This window comes from Cyphellophora europaea (assembly GCF_000365145.1).
Source record: "Cyphellophora europaea CBS 101466 unplaced genomic scaffold supercont1.2, whole genome shotgun sequence".
Taxonomy (NCBI): domain Eukaryota; kingdom Fungi; phylum Ascomycota; class Eurotiomycetes; order Chaetothyriales; family Cyphellophoraceae; genus Cyphellophora; species Cyphellophora europaea.
Window position 1 is genome coordinate 3,049,547 of NW_008481808.1, and position 25,270 is coordinate 3,074,816.

At 53.8% G+C, this 25,270-nt stretch overlaps 8 protein-coding genes across 8 annotated transcripts; 6 read left to right on the forward strand and 2 right to left on the reverse strand.

Moving 5' to 3' along the window:
• Positions 1–1,110: 1,110 nt before the first annotated feature.
• On the forward strand, positions 1,111–2,368 carry HMPREF1541_02660 (uncharacterized protein; the record flags this gene model as incomplete). Its single annotated transcript, XM_008717015.1, has 2 exons — positions 1,111–1,168; positions 1,209–2,368. The coding sequence occupies 2 exons, from the start codon at positions 1,111–1,113 to the stop codon at positions 2,366–2,368; spliced, it is 1,218 nt and encodes a 405-aa protein (XP_008715237.1).
• A 557-nt stretch (positions 2,369–2,925) lies between these two features.
• Positions 2,926–4,692, forward strand: HMPREF1541_02661 (uncharacterized protein; the record flags this gene model as incomplete). Its single annotated transcript, XM_008717016.1, has 1 exon — positions 2,926–4,692. One exon carries the CDS (start codon positions 2,926–2,928, stop codon positions 4,690–4,692), a length of 1,767 nt encoding a protein of 588 aa, XP_008715238.1.
• Positions 4,693–6,571: 1,879 nt separating this feature from the next.
• Positions 6,572–7,381, forward strand: HMPREF1541_02662 (uncharacterized protein; the record flags this gene model as incomplete). The annotated part of the gene is made up of 2 exons (XM_008717017.1): positions 6,572–6,971; positions 7,065–7,381. The coding sequence occupies 2 exons, from the start codon at positions 6,572–6,574 to the stop codon at positions 7,379–7,381; spliced, it is 717 nt and encodes a 238-aa protein (XP_008715239.1).
• Positions 7,382–10,325: 2,944 nt separating this feature from the next.
• Positions 10,326–11,083, forward strand: HMPREF1541_02663 (proliferating cell nuclear antigen (pcna); the record flags this gene model as incomplete). Its single annotated transcript, XM_008717018.1, has 3 exons — positions 10,326–10,680; positions 10,730–11,019; positions 11,066–11,083. 3 exons carry the CDS (start codon positions 10,326–10,328, stop codon positions 11,081–11,083), a joined length of 663 nt encoding a protein of 220 aa, XP_008715240.1.
• Positions 11,084–11,790: 707 nt separating this feature from the next.
• HMPREF1541_02664 (pyridoxal kinase) lies at positions 11,791–12,972 on the forward strand (the record flags this gene model as incomplete). The annotated part of the gene is made up of 2 exons (XM_008717019.1): positions 11,791–11,854; positions 12,035–12,972. The coding sequence occupies 2 exons, from the start codon at positions 11,791–11,793 to the stop codon at positions 12,970–12,972; spliced, it is 1,002 nt and encodes a 333-aa protein (XP_008715241.1).
• Positions 12,973–13,292: 320 nt separating this feature from the next.
• On the reverse strand, positions 13,293–13,772 carry HMPREF1541_02665 (deoxyuridine 5'-triphosphate nucleotidohydrolase; the record flags this gene model as incomplete). The annotated part of the gene is made up of 1 exon (XM_008717020.1): positions 13,293–13,772. One exon carries the CDS (start codon positions 13,770–13,772, stop codon positions 13,293–13,295), a length of 480 nt encoding a protein of 159 aa, XP_008715242.1.
• A 392-nt stretch (positions 13,773–14,164) lies between these two features.
• On the forward strand, positions 14,165–15,393 carry HMPREF1541_02666 (uncharacterized protein; the record flags this gene model as incomplete). Its single annotated transcript, XM_008717021.1, has 3 exons — positions 14,165–14,263; positions 14,313–14,608; positions 14,658–15,393. 3 exons carry the CDS (start codon positions 14,165–14,167, stop codon positions 15,391–15,393), a joined length of 1,131 nt encoding a protein of 376 aa, XP_008715243.1.
• Positions 15,394–23,995: 8,602 nt separating this feature from the next.
• On the reverse strand, positions 23,996–24,658 carry HMPREF1541_02667 (uncharacterized protein; the record flags this gene model as incomplete). Its single annotated transcript, XM_008717022.1, has 1 exon — positions 23,996–24,658. One exon carries the CDS (start codon positions 24,656–24,658, stop codon positions 23,996–23,998), a length of 663 nt encoding a protein of 220 aa, XP_008715244.1.
• Positions 24,659–25,270: the final 612 nt, after the last annotated feature.

Sequence of the window (25,270 nt, forward strand, 5' to 3'; positions counted from 1 at the left end):
CCGAAACTCGCAGTTTCACTGTCGCCTGTTCATTGAGAAGATTGTTGCGCAACCCTGTCTCAAGTCAAACATCGACCGCCACCAGCAAAGCAGACTTCGCGCGAGTCGCGCGACGAACAATGGCGTTCCCATCTTGAGTTACTTGATGCCGAAGCAGAAGCTCGGGTAGCACAGTTGCGAGCCTGGACGAAACTCGTGAGTTCTGCTAGGCGATTTTGACTCCACAGCGTGCCTGTGCGAGATTGACATCATGTGGTCAAATAGTCATGGCCATGCGTCGCTCTTGCAAGCGAGCGCAGGATACTCCGTACCCTGAGCCCGCCTTCATCAAAATCGCTTCAAACACACCGTACAACAATGGGGCTCGGCACCGAAACAATGAAAACCCCCAGCTCTATCCCAATTCGCAATTCGCTTACGAGAGTCTCCTGCTTTTCTCGGATGCGTCGCACCTGCCCGGCGATCAGGTATGCCCCGACTGTTTGAGAAATTGAGAACGTAATATGGGTTTGTAATCCTACTCCGAATCCAACGTGCTGGATGGTGGATCGGCATGCAATCGCCTGCAACGCTACCGCTGTCAAAATGGCCATTGCGCCAGATGACAGCCGGGAGGATCTGTGTGGCCTTCCAGTTTCGTCTGACCAAAGAAAAAGACCCCGCCATCCTGCATGCACATGGTGGGGGGTCCACGGTGCCCGTAATTATGTACCTGCAGCCCATGCAGCCAAGATGTGGCCTAGGAGTTGCATCTGCACCCCTAATTCTCCTGTGCCTGCTTTCGGCAACAGCCTGCATTGAAGTATGCCACTTTGCGCCTCGGGTGCCAGCTGCACGCCCTCTTCCGACTCTTGGTAGACTTGTAATCGCAATCGATCATGGCGGGCGGGACGACGACTTGGATATCGATAATTTAAAGCGATCTGAGCCTGCTTTTTGGCTTCGGCCCGTGCCATCCCAGCCTTTTCGCCTAAAACTATTACTACTATCGAATCTAACACGCCCCACCCGGGCACCTTTCTCAACATCGTTGAGGGCCGCGGGCCCCGGTATATACCTGGCCTCCTCCGCGCACTTGAGCCGAAGCACGCACCTTCCAACGCTGAGACGATGGCGACTCCGGAAGACGAGACGAGAAAGCCGTCAGTGCTAATAGTTGGTGGCCTCGGTAAGTTCTTACATGCGACTCGGTCAACAGTTTCTCATAGTGTGCGCGACAGGCTACATCGGGCGATTCCTTGCCAAACATATTCACGACCACAATCTTGCTTCTTCTGTTCGTTTGGTCGACAAAGTACTCCCTCAGCTGGCCCACCTGGCACCCGAATTCTCCGAGTCATGTGCCCAGACTTTCTTTGTCCAGGCCGATGCCTCTCGCCAAACATCCATGGATAGGATATTCGAACATCCAGATGGACCCGAGAAGACATGGGACTACGTATTCAATCTGGGTGGAAACACTGCATGGTCCAGAACAGCAGAGGAATACAAGCTGCAATCGACACAGCTGAGCATTACACTGGGCAAAGAAGCTGCCAAACGCGGGGTCAAGGTCTTCGTCGAAGCCAGCACTGGTATGGTCTACAGCCCTGAGAGGAAACCACGGACAGAGCAAGATAAGCTTAAACCCTGGCTCAAGCTGGCGAAGGCCAAACTCGAGGCAGAGCAAGAGCTGGCCCGTATTCCTGGCCTCAACCTCATCATACTCAGGTTTGCCCATGTATATGGTCCATATAATGCTGGCTTCTGTGCTAAGATGCTCTGTCTTGCCCGGGTATACCAGGAGAAGAAAGAAGAATTGAAATGGCTGTGGACCGAAGATCTTCGCATCAACACCGTCTACATCAACGATGCGGTCAGAGCGCTCTGGGCTGCTGCTCAGTGGAGACAAAAGAACTCTGTCATACCCGAGGGCTCTGTTCCGCAGGGTAGCCGAAGGCCAACGCTCTCGTCCAAGGGAGAGGATGCGCCATCCGGAAACGTTCCAATATTCAACATCGTCGATCGTGGTCAAACCTCTCAAGGGACCGCCGCAGATGTGGTCGGCAAAGTATTCGAAATCCGGACCGGCTTTCAGGGCTCTATGATCTCTCAGCTCGCCAAGCTTAATCTTGAACACGTCGTCGATGATCTCAACGAAGACGTTTTGCAGCCATGGGACGATATGCTCGCGGCCAAAAACATCACTAAACCGGGGCCCCTGACCCCCTTCCTGGAGAAGGAGCTTCTGAAAGACACGGATCTCAGTCTCGATGGATCGCTGTTTGAAAAAGTGGCAGGTTTCGAATATGAGAAACCACAAGGCCTCACCGTCGATGGCGTGAAGGAGATGATCGCAAGCTACGAGAAGATGGAATGGTGGCCTTGATCATGTCAGACAGGCCTCATCGGCCTGTTCAGGCCCACCAGCCACTCCAGAACAACCACAAGGGGGCCAGACACAGGTCGGAACTCACTGTACGACTGACGCCAAAGGTATGAGATCAACGGCTATATAACGACCACGATGAATCAGGTGGCGTGACGGGTGAAGAGCGAGGGAGTAGAGACCTGGTTCTTGTTTCGCAATATTTGTATGAACAGCATTAGAACCTGATGTTACCATGAGCGACACAGGCTTTGAGCTGCGTCAGCTACTTTGTGCACATCGTTTTAGGCATTGGATGAATATTAGTTGATCATGATTGTATCCACTATTGGTCTCGTCTCGCTCTGCTTCATTGTCGTGAGTGTTGGCTAGAAAAATTGAGCGAGATTGGCTGGTTCAGAACATGGTCACGTGTGGTCGGCGCTTGTCTCTGCTCAGCCCCGACCCGATTCCAATCACGGCACAGAGGGACGTGACGCGCGCTACATGGCTAAAATTACTTGCAAGGTCTACTGTACAAAATAGTCGTTGCCTTCCTGAGCAGCAATAACAATGTCATGGAAGCCCTAGTCTACGACGAGTCACCGCTCGCTGAAATCCTCGAAGGTGACGCTTCACCACATTACGAATCAGAGCCAGGATCGCCCATCTACACAAGTGCTCCGCAATATGCGCCTCGAGGTCTACCGCGGTTGCGCGACAAGTTGCGTTACATCAGCCGAACAGCCCGATCCGTAACAGATGCCTCCGGCGATCGGTTTCTAGAGAAGTTCAGATACAGCATCGTCGCCTCGCAGCTCCTTTCCGAAGACCCCAAGAGTCGACAGCATACCTCTGTTCCGCCAGATACACAGGCAATACCCCTATCTGTTCGTGGTGCAGCAACCACAACACTCCTATCCTTTGCAACAGCATGGCTGCTCCATTGGCTGCTGCAACGACTACAAGACCCCTTGTCCGTTACGTGGACCGAAACATGGCTATACATACTTTCAAGTGCTTGCGTTATGGCCTTAATCGTCTATGTCGCAAGGAGACAGTATCTGAAGTTCGTGCGCCAAACATCCGCTTTGTTTTGCTCAAAACTCGTCAGTGAAAGTCAGACCTTTGATGAGTCTGCTGGGCAAGCAATACGACTCATTCAAGAGATCGAAGTTGTGGCGCGGGGTTACGAGATCAGCAGCCCTCTACCACCCGTTAGTCGCTTAGACGGCCACTATGCGGAGTTGCAGTGTCGAGAACTACGGAGAGTGGTGGCCAAATCTTTGGGGACCGGCATCACGCAGTTCATTCACTTCCATAACGAATTGCAGCCGCTAACGAATGTGGACGACTTGGGCGGCTATTATCATATCTACGATCTCTCGCCCGACGATTTCACGGGTGCGGTTGGATTTGCCAACGACTTGTCCACAGAAGCCCAAGAATCACTCAAACAGTTGAGATTTCTCTTCCAGCTTCACACGGTTGCGAGAAAGTTCTTCTTGATCGATCTCATGGCACTACGAACCAAGCCATCCTGGTCTGACGTTCATCAGTGGCGTAAAGTGTCTCGAATTGCGTCGAGCCTGGCAGACGACACACAGCTGGCTTCGAGGCAAATCGAGGAGCTAATTAACGAGGACGATGTGCATTCCCAGTACGGCAGTGATTTTGTCGCCAGTCCAGTTCGGCAAGACTTTGTGACGCCAGAGAAGCAGCAATCGAAGGCTCAGGTCAGACGCTTCGAGGCTGTTGGCAACGGCATTCGCGCACTGAATGCCAAAGCCCGCATTGGTCGCGACGATATAACGGATCTGATCTCTAACGGCGCTGGGGACAGGGTCATCAACGCGACCATAGCCAAGCACTATGAGGCAATCGGTTCGGAGATAAGGACCCTTCTTGACGAATGGGAGCATGGCCGGCCGACAATGTTGCTCAATGTCGCCTCCGGTGGGAGAGATACTCGCCTATCCAATGTTCCACGATCTCCTTTGTCGCCATCTCCCAGCCTTGGCGGCATGACCATGGTGGAAGGGGGTGGGCCAGCCGATGCTCTAAGACTGCTCAATGGCGAGAGCGAAAGTGAACACGGCACCGACAGTGGCACCATGGACGAGCAAGTGTTTGAAGCCATCGTTAAGCCGCAGTCTCGCAAGCGTATGTCTCTGGGCGTCAACATGACTCGCGAGGAGAAGATGGCCAAGCTGCAAGAGGAGCGAAAGAAGCGAGCTACCTTTCAAGAACAAGCCGACAACACTACGAACATGCTTCGTGAATTGCAGATGGTGATCAAACACAGACCTCCGCATCGCCAGAACAGCCGCATTACATCGGTCTAAATTTTCATTTCTCTATGTACAACATTTTCGCGACTCGGAGGGGCGAGGGTAACAACACATCATGGCTCGGAATTAGAGATGATCATAACGATACCCAAGTATCAACGAAGACACGACATATTGGGAGGCCAACTGCACATAAAAGGCATCTCTTACGACGAGGAGGCGGTCTAATGTAAAACGACGGTATCTCAGCAGAAGGAGGTCTAATGGATTATAGAGGTGTAATTAGTAAAACATCATGGGATTCTAGATAATCATAATCATCATGGCTGGGACGGGGCGCTGTTTGTGGCGCCGCACCGCTCAATGATACGAGAGGCTTTTTGGGCCCGATTCGCGAAGGTACGATGTAATCTTAGAGAGTATTGTTGTCCTAGTCCATCTTCTGCCTTTCGGGACACCCGGGTGAGCGACTTGATGACATAGCCAAAGTGATAACGTCCAGTACTATTACCAAGATAGCAACTGCTCCTGTCACCGAGAGCCGCTGGTGATGGGGAAGGCCGGAACGGTGTGGGAAGATCAATTCTCCGTTCGAGCCATGGATGGCACTCTTATTGCCGACTACCTCCAGTAATACATCCATTTCAGTGCTTTTACTGCAGCCACGGAGCAATGTATGCCGGAGTGCTCGGTTCATCTGCTCGAATTGGGCAGTCGATGCAGTGACAATGACCTGTAATCTCACCCGATGCATCGTACATCTGCGGCTATGCCGCCTGCCAGAGCATGGCGCAACTGGCAGGCTCCCATCCTTGGCTCGGCTTCGGCCGAGGGTTCAGGTTCAGCGCGGACGCCGGCTCGCATTCGCAAGTCTTTTTCTGCCCTATGGTAGAGAGACGATCCTCGGCGTCCCGTGAATGCCGTTCCGCAACCTCATCTGATGCTCGAAATGCCGCAGTCTAGAACTGATGGCTCTCGTCTCGCGTCCGTCTCTTCCTCTTTTACCTCAATGGACAGCATCCTAGCGTTCCCATCGGTTGTAATGCCGGACCAGCGGCAGAGCGTGCATCGTCACCGATTGCTACCGAGCCATAATGCGCGGGCGTATGAGAGGAGCGTGCTATGTCTGGAATCAGAGCATCCCTGCTGACGCCTATGGAGAGCGTTGGCATATTCGTGGGTGCAGACCAGAGGATCTTGACGCCCCTGGCCTAGGCCAGCCTTACAGCCACGATCACCTTCGTTCGCCGTCAGGACTTTCTCCTCTCGAGCATACATGTCGATCCTCAACTGTTTCCGCCACTCCAGGTGCTCAGCCCAAGCCACTCTTTGCCATTCCACCGGTACGCGATGACGGTTGCCTGTTCTTAGTGTGAGCCTCACCTCGTGATTCCCAAGCAACCGGCACGGTTAATGTCACTTAGGGCTGAAGCCTTTAGAACTCATCGAAAGGTCTTCAGAGCACTGGACTGCGCCATAAAGTGAGTCTCGATATCTATTGCCTGCTGCAGCCTCGCCACATCCATAGGATCCACACATCTAAGGGACTGCTGCTACTTAACCTCGCCACGCTGCTCTTCTGATGGAACGCCCCAGCCAAGCTGTCTACTGGTCCCTGTCAAATCCCGAGATCACTGGGACCGCTGTCTCTCACAGGCTAGCGGATTTCTTTGACGCCATTTAGTCTGTTGCATATCAGCAATTTAGCCACTGATCAGCATTCGTCACTGAGCACTAGCGCATATTCCTCCGGTCTGCCCAAAGGGATCGGGTGTTGTCGAAAGTAGTCAAGCCGCACGGGGACATGCGCGTACCGCATCTGCTGCATACATATATCGACCATTTCGTCGGATCGTCCCAAATGAAGCGCTTAGTCAGGCCCTCAAAATCAATAGTCGTGTTGGGATCGTATCTGAACACGTCTAGTGAGGTCATGTCAAATCAGCAACCCCTTCAACAGTCAGCCTTGTTACGAAATGGCGGCGAAGATGGTGAATCAGGCAACGAGGCTTCATCCGCACAAGAGGACCGTACAATCGCCGAGATCCTCTCCGTGCTGCGAAATCTTCGAATAACAATACCCACGACCCAGACCGAGCTTCACTCGCGACTAAGCACTGCCCGCAACATCATAGCATTCCTCAACGGGTCTTCCTGGCTCGCGAGGCCAGACCGCTATGACGATCAGATCTTCATCATTGCAGAGCTCCAGAACATTTCATACCACGACACAGACTTTGGCGGTGCGCAAGATATCGCCCAGTGGTGTGTACGCTCATATCTGGAACTTCTTGCGCAGAATCGCGCTGATGAAGCACCGGAAGTATTAACGGGTTCGCATATTCTTTGCCCCTCATTACCTTGTTCCTTCCTTGCCCACCAGCATCTGATTACTGCATTTAATACTGACACTCCTAACCATTCAGGACTTGGGCACGCCTGGTTGCTCCGTGCTCAGCGAATACTTGCCCGCATTCATCGCCAGGAGGGCAGCTCGAGTAGTGGCGCTTCCAGCGGTCAACGCAGTGCGGGCCGCGCATATTCGATCACCTCCTCCGAGGATGCAAGGGAGGCAGCGCGCCAGAACATCGAGGCTGACGCGCGCGCTGGCGGACCGGACTACGTGGAGGCTCGAGGGATGCTCCTACCTGCCACGGAACACTTCCAGCGTGCGGTAGCCGCAGCAGAACGTGCCGGACGGTCAAGCGGCGATTGTCTGGCTTCGGTGAGTTTACTTGCTTGATTTCGTCGTACTCTGTTTGAGGCGGCGACACAGACGCTGATGATGGTTGTGTTCCCCAGGCCGCCGAAGCACATATCTCGCTCGGCAACGTGTCGTACTCGCACCACAACGAACAGTACTTCCAGCAAGCGGTGCGCTACCTACAACAAGCAAGTGCTCTCCCCGGGTACCGTCTGTCACCCTATCTTCAAAGGTGTGTTGCCATTTCCTCGCCTATCCTTCGTCTTTCCTTACATTGTGCGTTTGGGTTGGCTCCCTCCACTGGCCTCGACGGCAACGGCGCAGGTACGTCTGGCCGTCGCATCACAGGTCATGCTTCCAGCGATGTAACCATGCCAGGGTTTCTGTGACGTGGAGGCTGGACCCCGAGGACAAAACTCCTCCGGCCACCCACAAACCACCTGGGACAATTGATCTGGATACAAAGGCTAACGGTGTGGAATTCGCAGTTATCTCGACGACTTTGGTAGACTTGTGCCATAAGGAAGTCTACGTGTGGGGTTCGGGTCGGAGGGTATGCTCATGCAATCTGAGAAACGGAGTCGGCCACCGCTAGTGGGCTGGTCAAAAAGCGGCGATGCCATTCATCTGGCTTGTCGATGCTTCCTTGTTGGGAAGCAAAGTCCGATTCTGGAGAGTTTGTTAAAAGGAGCTCTGTTTTTCTGATGATTCGGCTGGAGAGATTGTGGGGCTGATTTGGATACGGGGAAACAGGAGGAAGCAACACATGTTGAAGAGATCCGACCTCGAGCAGATGGAATCGTTGACTAGGCAAAACCGAATCAAGTAGGATGCTCGCTAGACGGTAATCTTCTTATTGCCGTTCGATGGCGTGAATCTCAGGTATCTCAGACTAGTTGGCCAGGACTTTGTGCTTGGCCCTCGAAGGCGACTATGCATATTGTTGTGGGACAGTGCATAGATCTTCGCGGAGCCTTTTCTCAATGGCACTACTTCCATTGGCTAGAGCAAGCTAAGTTAGCACCATATGTGATGACAAAGCGTAGTCATCTGTTACCTTTGCCAGGTAGCCTTTGAATGGAACCCAAGATGTCGAATCTAAATTATGATGGGAATTTCTCCCCGAGCTTTTCGGTGCACTGGTGAACGCAGGCAGATGCTTCGTTTCAGGTGACGGGGAGTTGCCCTATGAGGCGTCATCCCCGCTAGCTTGCCAGGTGCAGTGGGTGCCTGACCCCAAGCTTTCTGCTATCGCCACCCTTGAACGAACCCGAAAGGCTCTACCATTTGGCCACAACCTGTCTTAATGGCTTGCAGTTGCCTCTGATACGCAATCTTGGTTTCAGGAAAGGGTCGTGATAGGACTGATCCATGAGACTGGCTAATTGACATGCCGCATAGCGGTTGTAACATGATCGCATACCCCGACAGTGACGAGTCGATTGAAAACAAGTAAATCTCCACTGCAGGGCGCACGGCCCCGGCGCGCACGATGTTGCCACGAGGCTGCGTTTGTCCTTCTCTTGCAGGGAGTGACTGGCAAGGCAACACCTACCAAGTCCCATGGAGGCCGGTGCTTGCATGCAATGGCTCTCGGTCCCCACATCGTTCCGAACCTTGTAGCGGACACGATTCCAGGTCAAGGATTGGTTAACCGTAGTTCGGCTTGAGCCTGCTCATGTGCTTCTGGCGTACTCGTACCCACACCTTCGACGCTGCTGAAAATTTGTGGCGGGGAATAGCAAAGTGGCCACGTAACACCCACCTGAAGGGTACCGGTGAGGCTAGCGAAGTAGCATAAGCTATCAACATGCCATATCGGTGTATAATATAGGGAAAAGACCACCAGGAAGAATTGAGGTTGTTTTGACGAGACCCTACATCGATCGGGGCCCGTAATTGTCTGCTTCATACAGGAGGGAGAGCGTGGCGATACTTGGATGAGGTTGAATATACGTCAGCCCGTTGCTTTCCAGAATGTAACCTCGGTCGGAGGCCTGGCATCGCACACCGGAGGTGTCCGGAGGGATCCGAGATTCTGCTCCAGCGCGGCGTGGACGAAAGTCACCATTCATCCTCGGCAAGACCGAATGCGAAACATACTCTCACCTCGAGAAGCAGACACCCCGCGATGAGCATGCGGCTTTCACAGTTCATGGCTCCAGAGCTTAGCTTCACGACTTATCGCAGCGAAAAAGAAGCGCGTGATTTCGGCATCGCATTGTGGGACCTAGACTGGAACTCAGAAGACCTTAGCAAGGTTAGGAGCAAGCTGTGAGAAAGAAAGGAGCGGAAGCTTGCTCTTTCTCTCTACCTGGGGCAGTGCCATGGACGATATTGCTTTCTCATCATCGTCAAAGGCCTAGAGACCTTCACCTATGTTGGGCGTTGCGAATCGTTGCCACCCTGCAATGTTGCTAGCTAGTGATGACAGTCTTGTCCTCGACAGTATATATATTATAAAACAACTGTGATCATGCCTGGTTGGAGGAAGCTATGATACCATTGCGTCCCCGAGCGCGGTAGTATATAGGTACTCTAGGGTCTAACTATATTTAGTTAGAAGCTTGGCGTTCAATTAACGCGTGAACGCGTCGATGGATTTCGCGATGGCTCAGTCAATCTGGTCCTTCCAATATCTTCAACATAGCACTTGCCCGTCCACGCAACCTCAAATCAGCCCGTCCGCCACTGTAGAGCTCGACAATTCCTTCAGGCTTGTCCAAAGAATCTAACAATTCGCATTACCTCCCCAAAGTCACCAGTAAGTGCGCCGATGCCCCGCTTGCCAGTCCAGCAAAGCACTCACAATCAATAGTGTTAGAAGCACGCCTCGAGCAGTCGGTGACCTTGAAGAAGGTTCGTAGAGCATCATATCTCATGTGCCAGACGTGCTGACATCATCTAGGTCGTGGATGCTATCAAGGATCTGGTCCAAGACTGCAACTTCGACTGCAATGACTCTGGCATCGCCCTCCAAGCCATGGACAACTCGCACGTCGCTCTTGTCTCCATGATGCTGAAGGCGGAGATGTTCACACCTTTCCGATGCGATCGTAACATTGCCCTGGGGATCAACCTCCAGTCCCTCACGAAAGTCCTCAGAGCGGCTCAAAATGAAGACATCTTAACACTGAAGGCAGAAGACGCACCTGACGTCGTCAACTTGGTCTTCGAGAGCCCTGACACCGATCGGTTGAGCGAGTACGATATTAAGTTGATGGACATCGATCAAGAGCATTTGGGTATTCCTGATACTGAATACGCTGCGACCGTCGAGATGCCTTCGAGCGAGTTTGCCCGCATCTGCCGAGACCTAATCGCCATGTCCGAGTCAGGTGAGAAAGAACAAATTTTCGAGTTTGAGCATTTCTAACGAAGATGCAGTTGGTATTGAGGCCACGAAAGATGGTGTTCGTTTCTCCTGCCAGGGCGATATTGGCAATGGTTCCGTCACTCTCCGCCAGCACACCAATGTTGAAAAGCCCGACAATGATGTGGCCATTCAGCTTACGGAGCCTGTTTCTCTCACATTCTCCCTCAAGTACTTGGTCAACTTCTGCAAGGCTAGTGGCCTGGCTGGTCGCGTCAAGTTGTGCTTGTCGCAAGAGGTTCCTTTACTAGTGGAGTACACACTGTCCGGTACCAGCTACCTACGCTTCTACCTCGCTCCCAAGGTCCGTACATTCATCCCACGGTAGATCATGCTAACGTCTCGCCCAGATTGGAGAAGATGAGTAGAAAAGTACTCGATTGACACAAATGACAACATGCGATTCACGTATTAGCTCCATGCGAAGATGTCTAGATGATCACGATATCACGATGTTGCTAGGATACCTGGGACGTTGAGGTTGGCAATCAAGGAAGCAATTCCAGCGCGATTCAGCATGGCGAATGGAGCATATCTTGCAGTAGACTATGCCGAACGAGCCGCAATGTTGTGCTCTACCGTAGAATGTGGAACCATGTGCTATCGCCAAAGCAATACGGCCCTCATATTAAGTGCGCCTCCCAGTTGAAGGCATGGCTTTTGTGAAGCATTCAGCGGAAGGGGGGGTGCAGCCTTGCACGGCCAGCCTTATGACGAATATCTCCGCAGCGATAACTCAGATAGCCCAAAGAAATAATTTCTCTGCCAAATATCTCAGCTTCTTTGCGCTCTCTGACTGGCACTCCTAAATTAAGCTGTCTTCTTGCAAGCAGTCATGGTAAGCCCAGAGACAAAAGTCTTGGCCATTGCCAGCCATGTAAGTTCAATGCTTCAAATGTGTCCCACGACTTCATGTCCCACGACATTCGTCACAGGGCTTTCTCAGCACCAGAGCGAGCTGTTCTAATCGTTGCCTCGTGATTTTACAGGTAGTTTACGGGTATGTGACCACAAGGGAGATTTTCAGCGGAAGCCACGAGTGTTGACTGAGTCTCTCAGCTATGTGGGCAATACCATGGCTACCTTCGTGATGCAAGCGTTGGGCTGCGACGTGGCCGCTATAAACACAGTCAACTTCAGTGAGTCTCTGCCACGACGCTGCACTCGGTTTCGCATGCGACAAATCGACGACCGGGGTGGCGTACGCAAATCTGGATGGACAATTTGCCCATCAGATCCGTTATGCCAAGCCTCGGAGCGGGAGAACTGCACTTGAACGCCCCCATGACTTAGCCGGTCGCTTGACTGACTCGCCTCAGGCAACCATACCGGCTACCGTCGCTTTCAGGGCACGCGCGCCACCGCCGAGGAGATCACGAACCTCTGGAATGGTCTCAAGTCCTCCTACCTCACCGACTTCTCGGTCCTCCTCTCAGGCTATTGCCCCTCTGCAGCTGTCGTTAACGCTGTCGGCGTGATCGCCCGTGAGCTCCGTCTACGCAGTGAACTGAGCCCTGGCGACTTCTTCTGGGTGCTGGACCCCGTGATGGGCGATCAGGGGAAGCTCTACGTGGCGGAAGAGGAGGTCGACGCGTACGGGCAGTTGGCAGGACAGGCGGACCTGGTTCTGCCGAATCAATTCGAATTGGAGTTGTTGGCAGGGCTAGAAGTGGGCAGTATAGGAAAAGGAGGCATGAAGTCCTGTGTGGAGGCCATGGGGAAGTTGCATGCGACGGGGGTGAGTCACATTGTGGTGACAAGCATCAGAGTAGAAGGACAGGGAGAGGACGAGTTGCAGGTGGTGGGAAGCAGTGTGAACAGCAAAGGCGAGGGCAGATATTTCGTCGTGAAGGTGCCGAAGCTGGACTGCTTCTTTAGTGGGACAGGAGACATGTTTGCTGGGCTGATGGTGGCCAGGTTGAGGGAGGAGTGTGAGCAACAAGGCACGCTTCGCCAAAGAGCATGGATGAGCGACGACGGTGTCGGTCCCGCAGACCTCCCGCTGGCGAGAGCTACGGAGAAAGTATTGAGCAGTATGCAGATGGTATTGGAGAAGACGATGACTGCAAGGGACGAGCAGATGGCTCACTTCGGCCAAAGCCCCGGCGCCAGTATTGGCGGGCTCGATGGAGACCAGATCTCGACGGAGGAGGACAGGCGGTATCTCGCTCAGACACAGGCAGCGGAGGTGAGGGTCGTGCGCAACCAGAAGGACCTGCTGGAACCAGATGAGAGATATAAAGCAGAAGCGGTGTAAACCGTTTATAGATACCCTGAACCCAGTTGTCGGCTTGTGCGACATCTATCGAAAATAGCGCCAGCTTCGACTTTTAGGCAATGCTCAACCCCATTTTCGTCTAATGCCCTATATGTCTGCCCATTCATGCACTTCAGACGAAGGCCCTCTAGTCTGAGTGATAAACTTGATTCGCAACTTCACTTTCTACCAACGCGAACCCATCTACCCGCCTGGATGGCCCTTCGTCCGCAGTCCGGTCGTGATTTGACTATGGAAGATGCAAAGATATGCGTCCCCGGTAGCGAGCATCATGGTGGCTCGTAGTATAACGCAGACGTTCAAGAGGCGTTGACTCCGGTGCTTCCAAACCCGCCAGCGCCGCGCACACTCTCCTCCAAATTCTCCACTTCCACGACCTCTGGTGTGTAGATCCTCTCGAGGACAAGCTGAGCGATGCGGTCACCTTTCTGGACTTCAAAGTCGCTCTCGGCGTGGTTGAAGAGCAAAACCTTGACCTCGCCCCGATAGTCGGCATCGATGACACCCGCGCCAGTGTCGATGAAGTTCTTCGCCGCCAGGCCGGATCTCGGAGCTATGCGGCCGTAAGTGCCCTCAGGAGTCGCAATGGACAAGTCTGTCGACACCAGGGCCTTGCCCCGACTAGGGATAGTGATGGGTTTGGCGGCATATAGGTCGTATCCGGCGGCGAATGCAGAGCCACGGGTCGGCGTTGTGGCATTTTCAGACAGCTTCTTGATGAGTAGAGGAGGTGATGAGGTTGACGTTAGTTTGGGTACTGCTGGCGTCGAATCAGCCATTTTGACCGATGCACCGTTGGCGGTGAGGGTTGCGTCGGGTTTTTGGCGTTTTGGAAGAGGTGAGTTGGGCAGGGATGGAGGCAGATGTTCCGCTTTATCAGATTTCTTCACGGTGGACGGCGGGGTGGTGTCTCTGGTCATTCTTTGACTATGTTAAGCGAGAGTTAATAGAGGGGTACAACGCGCCGACGCGTAGAGTGGAGGAGCGGTCGCGACGAGGCTGGTGCTTGGCAAGTTTGCAAAATGTTTGTTTCTCCAGTCCCGACAACCGAGGCACTGTGAGCTCGGTCTCGTGCGCAGCCCCCCAGAGGCCGGCTCCCCTCTCGTGAGAAGGTATGTGGCACCCGGCGTGCTTCCTCTCTTCAATGTGTTAGTAGACACGGAGTTTCATCATGGCGGGCGAAGTTCGTCAACCAATCGATCTCAAATCGTTGGAACGCTGGGTAGACCAGAATGTCCCAGAGATCAAAACCCCGCTCGGGCTGAAGCAGGTGAGTACTGACAGATTCGCTACCAGTACGTCTCTCACAAGACCTTTAGTTCGGATTCGGTCAATCGAACCCTACGTACCAGATCACCGATGCTACTGGCCAGCGCTTTGTTATGCGCAAGAAGCCACCGGGGCAGCTGCTGTCGAAGACCGCCCACCAGGTGGACCGCGAGTTCAAGATAATAGCTGCGCTAGGACAAACGGACGTGCCTGTACCGAAGGCATACTGTCTTTGCGAAGATGATAGCGTTATTGGGACAGCATTTTACATTATGGAGTTCCTAGACGGTCGATTTGTAACTGAACCGCATTTCCCCGGATTTTCACCCGAGGATAGAAAAGCAGCGTATGGTCCTTGTAAAATCCCGCACAAGCGCAAGCTAACTGCCCAATAGTTGGAAGTCTGCAGTCGACACACTAGCCAAGTTCCATCGTGTGAATTACGATGAGGTTGGCCTTTCAGATTTCGGCCGGCATTATGGCTTCTACGATCGCCAAATCAAGACGTTCACCACCATCTCCGCCAACCAGGCGAAGGCAGAGGACGTCGACACGAAAGAGCCCGTGGGCGATATCCCTCACTTTCGTGACATGTTAGAGTTCTTCAAGAACAAGCAGAAGCAGCCGAAGGATCGATCTACCCTGATACATGGTGATTACAAAATCGACAACCTAGTCTTCCACAAAACCGAGCCTCGAGTAATTGGAATCCTGGACTGGGAAATGGCAACAATCGGTCACCCACTTTCGGATCTAGTCAATCTGTCTGGACCATGGACTTGGACCAACAACAAGTTCACTCAACAGCCTACACTTGGCTCGTACAAGGCGCGCAGTGAGTTCGACGAAGGAGCAATTGAGGGTTTGCCTACGTTACAAGAGGTAGTGCAATGGTATATCGACGCAAGTGGGTATGAGGCAGCCCCAGAACTGAAGTGGGGAAACGCATTTGGCGCCTTCAGAAATTCGGTTATCATGCAAGGCATTGCAGCTCGTTATGCGAGACGACAAGCCAGCGGTACAACGGCAAAGAACTATGGCGCGCAGATGAAGCCCTATGGTGAATGGGCATGGAGTCAGGTGGAGGCGCTGATGCAGACTGAGGATGGCAAGACCAAAGCGAAGTTATAGTAGGAAAATTAAATTTCGATCAGAAAATATAGTCGCATACCGAAAGAACCTACTCCGTGCCCGCAGTCTACATCCGGGAAAGCTCACCTCTGATTATTGACATGCATAGGCCTACACTTTGATAATCAGTCATATATGGTCTCCGCGTAAGATACAACAGCAAGCCACCGTCTCACACGGCGAGGCTATAAGAAACGACATCACTAAATACAATAGCACGAGCCACAGACCAAGCCTTCTCTCCCCCACAGACCGGGAACTAGAGCATCGCCGCGTTCCTTCTTGCCGACCCAGCGCAAGGCAACCAGCCGCCTTGGCGTGCATTCACTGCCTGAAAGTGGGTCACCTGATATACAGCTTCCATAGCCGCTTCCTCCATCTCTCTCCTGCACCAAACCCGCCGACACCTCGTCAGAGCGCTCAACAGCTATCCGAGAACCTATATCTCCCGGCGCCTCAAGCATCCAGCACCAACGCCCGGTGCGAGCACGGATTCGACTTTCTTACCACCACTGTTTCCACAAATTGGGCGCGCGAGCCGTGCAGCAGCATTTCCATACAACGAAAATAATCGGCGTCTGCGTGCTTGAGAGCCTGCACGAGCGTCACGGCTTTTAGGGCTGCAGTAGCTCCTTGTGCTCCGTGGTTATTGAGCGTTGTAAATAAAGGAATTTAGGGGGGGCATTCGGGCCGGCGAAACTCCGGCTAAAATATTGTGTCCGCACAAGGCAACGAGTCCTTGAGTCCGGAGCGTGCGAGGGGCGATGTGTTGCATGGAATGTCACGCTTCATGGCGGAGGCTGATGGGGATGTTTTTCACCTGCTCGAGATCCCAAGTTGTGCAATTGCGATGATACTCTGGAGGCAGCGTGCGACGTGATCACCTTGTATGGCACTGAAGCCGAAGCCGATGGAGGCTTCGCGATACTACCTGTCCTGCATGACCGGGACGCGGAAGAGGCGCGTTCAGATGCATAGGCATCGAGAGTCTGTCAATGAGATGCAGATTCTACAGGGACGGAGCAGCTTCACAAGGACGGGCGCAGCGACAAAGAGTGATATGGCAGCGCCGATACATCCGCTGATGTACACACGCCTCGTTCCGCTTTTTTAGCGAGAACTCACCTTGAGGGCGTTGAGCACGGCCCATGAGTCTTGAGCTACTACGGCGAGTTCATCTCAAAATCAGCATAAGTGTGCAGAAGGCTCCTAGTCGTAACTTACAGGCCGGAAACAGGCAGGAGGGGCGGGCGTAGTGAGGAGAAGAAGAAGAAGCCAGGAAGAAATAGTGCCAATGTGCACCCGACTCGTTGCTTCGCTGACCCAGAAGCATCCGGACGCAGAGCAAGCAGAAAGCCAATGGCGATGAAGTGACTCTGTCAGAATTTGGAAGGAGTAGTCAAGAAACCACTGAGCTTCGTGTCTTAGCGGAGGGACCGCACCGCTTTTTCCCCCTTCTCGTGGCTCTGACACGGGGCACGGTGCTTGCCGAACATGCCACGTGGAATGACTCGGAGAAGTTCTGTTCCTGGATATCCGAAGGGGTGAACCATGTGGTCTGAGCAATGCGATGGATACTGCTTATGGGCCCTGGGCGCTGTATTGTGCGCTTCCCAAGTCACGGTTTAGGTGAGGTGGAGGCTGACGCTGACAAGACCTCTCCGGGCAATATCGCCAAGGCTTGTGAGAGGTGACGGGACTGTCTTGTGGTGCGCATGGAGTGGTCGAACAAAACATGCCTCGATTGCCTCGCTTGTGGCTAATTTGAGGGACCGAGTGGAGGCATCGAGCCTGCACAGCAGGCCGTCTCGAGGACTTGACCTTGCGCTTTAGATGTGGCTGGTCGTTGATAGCGTAGCAGTGCGTGGGCTCCAGCGTCACAGCGAGACTCGGTCATTAGCTAACGCACGGTCTTGGGATTTTGTCGCCTTCATCAGACCTGATGACTCCAATTTGAGATCAGGGGGAAACCCTAGGAAAACCGTGCTTGATCGATGAAGGGCAGATACGTGTTTGGTGGCGTATGCCATTTTCGCAGCTGGCAATCGGTTGCCTAGAAGAACAGCGCATCAGATGTGTCCACATCTGTTACCAAGCAACCCTGGGCCCTCATAGCACAGATTGCCCCTGAAGTACAAGTCAGTCGTTACTGACGGTATGTAAAGAGGATAAAATGCGCTTCTGTACACAAGGGGCTTGCGGCTCTTCTCGGGCTCGCGTGTTCACCAAGCTGCAATTTAGATGACGCAGCCAGCATCATGTCAGCGCCAGCAGTCCCAGACATTCTGGTTTGAATGGAAGAGGAGCTGGAGAGGCTGCGTAACGTGGAAGATTGCTCCGTGGCCGACTCCCTCGCCAGTTCGGGCCGGCAACGGAGGTTCAGGAAGCGAGAATCGGTTTTCGACCGATACAGCCATACTGACTTGGTTACATTCTGTTCAGTATCTCTTCTTTACTTGCAAAAGAAACATTTAAAGAAGGAGTCTGAACCCTTCGCTGCTGGCATAGAGGAAGCTCGTGTGGAGAAGGAAACTCGGGGTTGCCCGAAAAGTTCGAAGGGTGAGAAGGAGTTATTGACCATGGAGCGGTGGCTGAAGAAATGTCCTGGGTTCACAGACATGTTGATGCAGCGGTGCGATTGGTGCATCGTGATCTGGCAGACCACAGTGAATCAAGGACGATGAAGAAAGGACTAATGTACGACAACGAAGGCAACGGTCTCTGGTGATGGTAGGGATGGAAGTGATAGTGTCGATGAGGAATCTTGGGGCAATGGCTGTGGCGACCGGCCGCTGAAGCAGAAGGGGAGCGGCTGGTAGGCGCGTACAACCATCCGACACGCGAAGGCTCAGGTCATGCTCGAGCGTCTCTTGGAGTGCTTCTCTGTATCACTGACCCGAGCCCCTTGGGCTTTGGGCTGCGATGCGCAGCGTCGTTCAAGCCACACTCTTCGGCGAAGAGTATACATCGGACCATCGATTGCAGCAACTCAGCAGGGTACCGGGCGGTCGACAGACTGCCATCTGCGAGGTTCGTCTCCGGTTTCAAGCTGTCTCGCTCGGTGCTTCTCCGGAGGCAGAGTGCCAATCTCCTCGAGCGACTCTCAATCCATCGTACTCCTTCCTGTTGCCACCGGCCGGATATTCACCGCAAGGAGGATCAACGATATGCCCCATAGGATCACGGCGTTGGCGCCACAGCGAACTCGCTATCAGCAAACGATCCGTCGAATCGTAGACGTGGACCAGGTTACAGGTCCTGGCTGATGATAACGGAACCAAAACTCTACTTCATAGCGTTCCAGCTTTGCTCCTGGGGCTCCCATACACCGCCCCGTTTTCCGGGGGATCGCGAACTGCATCGGTCTATTCAAGTCTGGGCTGTGTCGCTTTCGGCCCCGCTGGCAGCACGTACATGCTTCCCAATGCCCCAAAGCATGTTTGTTGAGTTACTGTATGGGCGGTGTAATCCCTTGTCAGGGGGTACCGCCTGGTGGGTCGAGCGTCCCGCATTGATCAACTCAGCCTGGCCGTCACACACACCTTATTTCGACTCATATGCTATTGTTGGGCGGAAGACCGTCGCCCGATGGAGGAGGAATCACGCCGCGGGAAAGCCCCACAACCGCGGAGTGCCTCCTGTAGCTCCAGCCGCAGCATGCTCCATCATGGCAAAGGGGATTCTTCCAGCACGATGAACCATGTTCACCGGAATCTCGCTGACAGAAAGCTTTGGGGCGAGTTGAACTCAGCCCTATGGCCGCGGACAAAATGGAGAAAACATAATCGCATAGCAGACCAAGACAGGCCAGCCAGTGGCAGGGTTCTCCATAGCTTGGTCCTATCATTAATGAACCGATCCGGCGATTAATGCTCGATTCTGCCGGGTGTAATAAGACCTTCGGCCCAGGGTTCTGCGCAAGCGAACCTCGCTCTCGCACCTACAGTATGTGCCAGACATTGTTTCCCGAGCAAGTGGTGCTGGCGATCAGACGGCCGTCGTTCTGCTGACTGCAGTCCCGTGCCAGAGTAAGGGTAGCGAAAAGCCGTCCAATGGAGTGCTGCACCACTTCACATGCACTGCCATTTTATCTCGGTTAGCGTTTCTGCTGGCGTAAGCAACATATGGCAGCTAAAGTTGGCGTAGCACATTTCAGTGATGTTGTAGTTTAGCTGCTGTTGCTTGGGTCACAGTGGAAAGCGGACTTGACGCTACGAGATGAATTTGAGTTTTTGAGGGCATGGCGAAGTCCGATGGCACTCAAGGCATGGCCAAGATCGCGTGCTGAAGACAAGCTCATAGTTGCTGACTGTGTACAGTACGTGTGCGAAGCATGGGCGGATCCTGGTAGTAACAATTGCTGGCGAAGACTTGCGGAATAGGAGAAGATCCGAAGCATTTGTGAGCGTGGTGGGACATTCGCGGTTGTGGTCGTCACGGTCGCGAGGAAGCGGTATTTCGTCTATACCCACAGTACTCCGTACAGCAAAGTGTTACCCACAGCGGGAGGGGCTAAAGCAGCATGATGGGTAAAAGAGCGAGAAGAGGGGATCCCCGTCCGCGACAAAATGATGACCCAATCATTGCGGTGATGGGACAATAGTGTGCTTGCTTAGCAAATTGGCTGGATGGCCACGAATCCTGCTGACTTTAGGCGGTGCCATCGATTGGGGAACTCAAAAGTACTTACTTTTGATAGGGTTTTGTTCGGTACTGGATAGCCGAGTCGCACACTTGCTCCATCCGTGGTTTCAGCCGCAGAGGAGCTCCCAGATTGTGGAAAACAACGAGTCAGCACGGCGGCAGGGGCTCATTGTGCTAGAGGTCGCTTAGCTGACCGTCCGCTCTGCTGATTGCTGCAGTATGGATGGCCGATATGGCGCAAACAAAAGACTGAGTTTCAGCTGTGTGATTCATGTATCAACAGCAGCGAATGGGCATCAAACGATTACCAAAGTACGACCTGTAAGGAAGCTCGACGATCATGGGCATGAGTACGGAGTACGGCGTCAGGTGGTAGGATCTATGCCGAGTTGAGCAACTGCTCTGTATTTCGTATCTTGAGATTCACGGTTGGGTGGTCCCGCTCCACGTGCGAGGAATCGAAAAGGGTGCTTCGTATAATAGTCTGGGAAGCTCGAAAGATCTGCCGGAGCTTGGAGGTATCTCAAATAGTGAAGATCGACGTCGGGTCACCTATTTCGAGCACGTCGTATGTCAGAAGATTGCTTGTACTGGTAGGCGGACGGCCAAGTGTTGTGTAACCGCCAATACCAGCGGTATCAGCAAAGAGCTCCAGGAGACTCTCCGGCACAACAGCTCCGCTTCGCATCAATAGCAGAAATTTGGGTCCGGCAGCTCGTGAGATGCGGGACAGTTGGTTTCGGAATGGTAACGGAAAGTAGCCCACAAGGTATGTATCGTATGGTAAACGGGGAAATGTGCTCCGTTGTCACTGGATGTGGCGTATGCTAAGCATCAACGGCGTAATGGAGATCGACCACTATGAACCAGGGCTGGGATCTGGGTGTGAGCGGGTATCCGCTCGCCGTTGAACCTTCTGTGGCCGCTATGATCCGGCCAGCCCAATGAGACTGAGGTTTCCCGGTACCGAATTGGGGAGGGACCACTTCTTGCTGGAAGTTGCCAGAGGCCATCTCAATCGGTCAAAGTAAAGCCGCGGGGAGGTGGCGGATGAACGCACCGTGCTACGGTCTGCCAAACAGCTCTAATATGAGTTGTCCGACGGTGGAGGCGGCTGATTGGCCAGTTCGTGAGCATTCAGCAGGGGTGTCCGCTGAGGCTCCGCGCCCCGAGGCAACGTCAGATTCTTTGAGAAAACTAATCAGAAAGGTCGAGGAGATGAGTGCTCCTCGTTGCGAGCTCTACATCTGGCATGGCAGAGCAATCGGTAAATGTTCTTGGCCAGAGCTGGCGAAGTTCGCATGCATGAATGCCCATGCTGATACGTGGCCCCCAACTCGCTAGCTCTGGAGGCTCAGCACTGGACAGTAACGGCCCCCATGTTCTGCCGTGTCACGCATGGTACCAGCCCTAGAAGAAAGGGGCGGCTGGGCGATTCCAGAAGAACGGGGCAAGACGCGGCTCCATGCGTGCCATGCGGCACAGCGAAACATCGGGCGCGATTTCCCATTGACCGGTCACATTCGCCCCTGGGAGTGGTCTCGACTAACGTACGACGATAACGGGGGTGCTTTGACCGGTCATCGAAGCTTCACCAGGGCATGTCGATCTGTAGGTTTCCAGAACTTTGAGTGTTCAAGCATAGCATTCAGCGGCGAAGCTGTGGTAGTAAATCTCAGGACATCATTGCTTGCGGAGTGGCAGAACCAGCAGAGCACAGAGTATCGCTGGCCAGGGAGTCACCATGTTGCTGGTCGAACGGTTGCCACTTTGGGTACGGCAAGGCTGCTTGCTTAAGGCGGCAAGCCCCGGGGACTTTTGTTTTGCCCATAGGCTTTCTGCCATTGGAGCTGGGGTCCTCCAGTGCATGGGGTGCACAATCTGGAATTATTAAATACGGATACCGCGATGGTCTTGCTTCGCTTTGCGTTGTCAGTGCGCACATACGCGGGACCCAGTACTCCGTAGTGGGGGCATACGATAGGGCTGTTGGGGATGTGGGTGTGGAGATGCGCAATGCTGACAGTTAAATTGGAGGTGGGCACTGGGAAGCGCGCCAGCCGCTGCATGTCCACGTCTCAAGGGGTGGCGCGACGTTGTTTCAAGGTGATGGTATTCAACAAGGTGCATGGCAGCGAAGATAGGTGCCGAGCGCCCTACCAGTGACAGGGTCTAGCCGAAATCTGGAAGACTTGCGAGTCTCAAGGCGGAGATGATCAAGTGCGGTCAAAGCCAACGTCCCGTCACCGTGACCACTACTCCGGGTAAGATGTGAACCTTAGATTGAAGGATGCTTTGACTTCTGATTCGAGAACTTTGGTTAGATTTGTGGCATCGAACCTTGCAAGTAACGCCGTGATTGGAGCTGCGAAGCTGCGAAGATGCGAAGATGCGGTCCCTCCGCCACGCGTCATGAAGCGGGAGCGTGAAATGTCAACGATGAAGCTCCTCTGGCGTAGCTTGCTCGACCGCCATCTCTCATGCGAGCCGTGCAGCAGCGTGCACCAAGCTCTGATGCACCGACCTCGTGGCTCGAATCACCATGCGGGAATTGCTTACCAAATATCCGTGCCTAACGCCGAGTGGCTTCCCGTGTGATTTGGCCCCCATGAAGGACCCCACCGTACCGGGGCGCATGCCCCTCCGTTGCATAGCCCTACGCGGTGAGAGAGTGCGAGGGGGCGTGCGTGTGCATGTGGATTCAACTGAGCGGCGGGTCACGCCTGCTCTGTGCGACCGAGCACGAGGGCCGAGAAGGACACTAATCCCTGTTCTCACATACGAGGAAAGTGCTGGACAGGGCAAACGTTTGCCAACCATGTACGAGGACTCAAGGTCGCAACAAGCACCTCTCCTCTCTTGGATGTCACTTACGCATACTCTCGAGCACGGAATCTGTCGATGCTACCGTGGCCTCGGTGCACGACTTGGCGGGATAGTTGCTGCTCAGCTCATCTCCAAGTTGGAGCTCTAAACCACTGCCCGTAGCTCCAGGAAGGGAACCTCCGCCTTACGGGGCACGGGCCCGAACAGACTCGGTGATTATCAAAACATCAAGCTTCTCCTGCACGGAGGACCCTCTACAGGGAGCGGCAATGCTGTACCCAGGGGGTGAGCTGTTGCGTCCCGCGGGAGGGCGGTTCCTGAATACTGGGAGCTCGGGCATTACGCCCAATGGTAGATCTCCGGGTATTTGACATTGCTCCCCGGACACTACCAAAAAATAATGCTTGCGAGCACCAGGATGCGGGCGACGGCCCCGAACAAGCTCGCAAGCTCCTCGATGTCCAGCTTCGTGCGTTTGCGCGTTCGCATCAACGTGTTCCTGCATTTGATCGCGTTGACTCATTCTGCCTCTGAGCCTTTGTTGCTAGAAACCCGGCTCAAATTGTTGAGGAGTCCGTCAACGGTGGCTGAGCTCGCGATATTCACCTATCTCGGGTGTTTCGGGTTGGCTTTCGGTGCCGCATGGAGTAGGGCCCCTTTCGTTTCTCCGACACCAAACGTCAGGTTCTCGAGCCGCCCCCAAAGGGCTGAGTAGAGTCTCGATTCACAAGAAGCAGATCCCAGAAAATGGAGAAAGTGTTTGAGTGGCAATGTGGCTTCTACAATGTGCATTATGCGTACATCTGATGACTGTACCTTCTGGCTCCTGGAAAAGTCCAGACAAATGTCTTGTCATGGTCGTGCTGCCAAACTATCGTTCTGTCTCTTGCGAAACCGGGCACAGGTGCGCCCTCGTCTCTGTAAATCCTGTACTATAAACCTCTGGTATCTCATGCAAGTCGTAAAGCCCAGAATTTTCACAAACCCACCCCGCGTTCGCCGTTGCTGTGAGACCTGTATCGTCCACAGGCTATGCTATTGACCCAAAGTAAAATCATGCCTTCGTAAACACACACGCCTGATCTGGCCATGCCAGACGGCCTAGAGAGAGGCTCAGAGTGGCAGCAGCTCACTACCGAGAGCTCTTTTGCTCGTGCTTCTTGTGGATCCTCCGGACATGATCTTTCATGTTGTCCATCCGGCTAAAGATGCGGCCGCATTCTTCGCCATGCACACCCTTCCACTCGCATCTGATGCCGGGGTTGTGCTTCGCCTCGTGCCTCGCACGGTCTTTCTTGCTGCTGAAGCCCCCAGTCAGGGTACCGTCCGTCGAACGCGATGCAGCGGCGGCTTGAGACTGCGGGCATCCATCGACTCTGCAGAAGAGGTGCTTCGAGTGTCTGTTGTAATGTTTACGCAGATCACATCCCCGAGTGAAGGTCGCCCGAGAGGTGCATCCTGGATAGGCACATCGCCAAGCCGGATGGTTGGTAGTAGGGTCTTGCACTGGGATGCCGTAGGCGTGCAGAGAGCTGTTGGACGATGTCGAGTTCGAACGCAGGGTTTGCCGGACGGGGCCAGCCGATCCGTTTGCTGATATTGAGTAGATCCCGGGGCTGGGCGAGCGCGATAGCGAAGAAAGACTGCTGTTGTGGCTACTCTGACGTGAGAATGCGGGCGACGTGGACAGGTGATGCGCGGCAGATCCTGCGCGAGGCAGTGTATTGAAGTCAAATGTTGCAGGCGCGATGTCCTGCGGAGTTGGCGGGATGACGTTGGTGAAGGTGTGCGACATGGTTGTTGTGTCAAAGGGAGGATACTGGGATGTCGAGTTGGAGTCGTAACTGGGAATTGAAGGCTGCTGGGCGTAGGTAGAGTAAGGGATCCAGGCAGTTTGCTGAGATACTGGCGGGTAGGTCGAGGTGTTGAAGGGAGGCATGTCTTGTTCAGGCATTGTTGAGATGGGGAGGAAGGGCGCCTCTGATGAGCCAAAGGAATAGAACATGTCACTGGAATGTTCGGAGTGCTGACTCTCAGGGTAGGACAAGTCAGAAAGACTGTCTTGAGGGAGGCTTAAAGAATCTGACGAGAGCGCGTTCTGATGGTGCGGGCTATGCGAAGGCGCGGGAGAAGGATAGCAGAAACCGGACAGGGAAGGTGAGCAAGTCAGCAGAGCGCTCTTGTCAACCTCATCAAATTCGCTAGGTGGGGGTGTGAGCGAGAACATAGCTTCCTGGTCGAGGGAAGCGGTCATCTTTCGGTGTCCGGCCTAGGGATATGGCGACGTGGGTTGAGATATAAGTAGGCCGAGTGGGTGTTTATGATTGAGTTGGAGGTATCGGTCGAGTACAAAGAACCCTCATACCCTTTTCCAAGCAGATAGGATCTCTGACCAGACCTCGAGGGG